The sequence below is a fragment of the Acanthamoeba castellanii genome (genome assembly GCF_000313135.1).
Source record: "Acanthamoeba castellanii str. Neff unplaced genomic scaffold scf7180000084766, whole genome shotgun sequence".
In the NCBI taxonomy this organism is placed as follows: domain Eukaryota; phylum Discosea; order Longamoebia; family Acanthamoebidae; genus Acanthamoeba; species Acanthamoeba castellanii.
In genome coordinates, this window is record NW_004457445.1 from 140,111 (window position 1) to 141,292 (window position 1,182).

General features: G+C 51.8%; 2 protein-coding genes across 2 annotated transcripts in view; both read right to left on the reverse strand.

Annotated features, from left to right (window-relative positions):
- The window catches only part of ACA1_248880 (uncharacterized protein), a gene marked incomplete at both ends in the record, with an annotated part of 604 nt that extends 238 nt beyond the window's left edge, over positions 1-366 (reverse strand). The window contains one exon of the mRNA XM_004339828.1: positions 118-366. Within this exon, the coding sequence (XP_004339876.1) occupies positions 118-366 (249 nt within the window). The remainder of the gene's footprint in view (positions 1-117) is intronic.
- A 735-nt stretch (positions 367-1,101) lies between these two features.
- The window catches only part of ACA1_248990 (uncharacterized protein), a gene marked incomplete at both ends in the record, with an annotated part of 462 nt that continues 381 nt past the window's right edge, over positions 1,102-1,182 (reverse strand). Inside the window, one exon of the mRNA XM_004339829.1 lies at positions 1,102-1,139. Within this exon, the coding sequence (XP_004339877.1) occupies positions 1,102-1,139 (38 nt within the window). The remainder of the gene's footprint in view (positions 1,140-1,182) is intronic.

The window sequence follows — 1,182 nt, forward strand, 5'->3', positions numbered from 1 at the left end:
CAGAGTCGGTCCAGACGCGCTTGCTCAACTTGATTGCCTGATTGACATTGGCAATGTTGTACTGTAATTGAGTGAGCATTGCCATAAGGACCATGTGCAAAGCCAAATTAGAAGTACCTTCTGCCTGGGCAGGGGCTCGTCCTCACCATCAGGGGTCGTGCCCTCAGTCTCACTCTCACTCACCCCTTCTTCTTCCTTGGCAGAATGAGCGTGGCACTTTGTGCCTGCTGGAGGATGGCGACGAGTGGCGAAGCGGCGCTCATCATAGCACTTGGGGTCAGGTGACCAGCCTTTGTCAAGCATGGCATTACGTGCTGTGATCATGGCGGCCTCAAGATTCTCGATCACGGGCACATAGACGTCCATGTCAGCATTGCCCCACGATGTGAGGACAAAGATCTTGAGCCCACAGAAGCACTGTAGGAGAACCCTGTGGGATGATGTCAGCACACTAAAAAGTGAGAGAAAGATGGTGGTGTGCTTACTCGTAGGTCAGTGCAGCAACAACATGCTTTCCATCATGTAGTACACACAAAGTCGAGTTGAGGTGACGTGAGAACAATTTTGATTCCACCCACATGTTGACGTTGATGTAGTCCACATTTCATGTCTCTTGAACCTTCATCAGTGTTGTAGCAATGCTGAGAAGGATGTCAGCGTAGGTGCAGTTGGTCTGCTGCGGGTTGATGGAGTCGGCCCAGGCAATGTTGTGTAGTGATCCTTGCAGACGAATGGGACGGATGGTTGAGCTCTTGAACTTTGGGACGGGGCGAGCCACTAACGCTGTGCGAGTGTTTGCCTTGTGTGTGAAGCACGTGATTGAGTGAAGCTATCTCTTTTTCAAAATATGTACAGGAGCCGTACCGCGTAGGTGGGCAAGTCCTCAACATGGATTCCGCCAAGACGTGCACGCTCCTGTCTGGCCGGTGGCACTGGCGGCTTGTTGAGCAGGTGCTGCAGAGCCTCCCACTGCTCCCTTGAAAGTGTAAATGTACCCTCTGGTGCGTCCATTCACGTAGTGTGGTGAAGTGCGTTATGTGGTCCGTTGGGCTTCAGGTGTCGTGCGTTGTGGACGTTGAAAGTCAGTTTCCAGACATGTTTTCACACCTTCTCTCCCACTTCCCTCTCACATTTCTGCCCTGCAGACCATATACGGACACCTGGTCTATTGTGAAGTTTGTA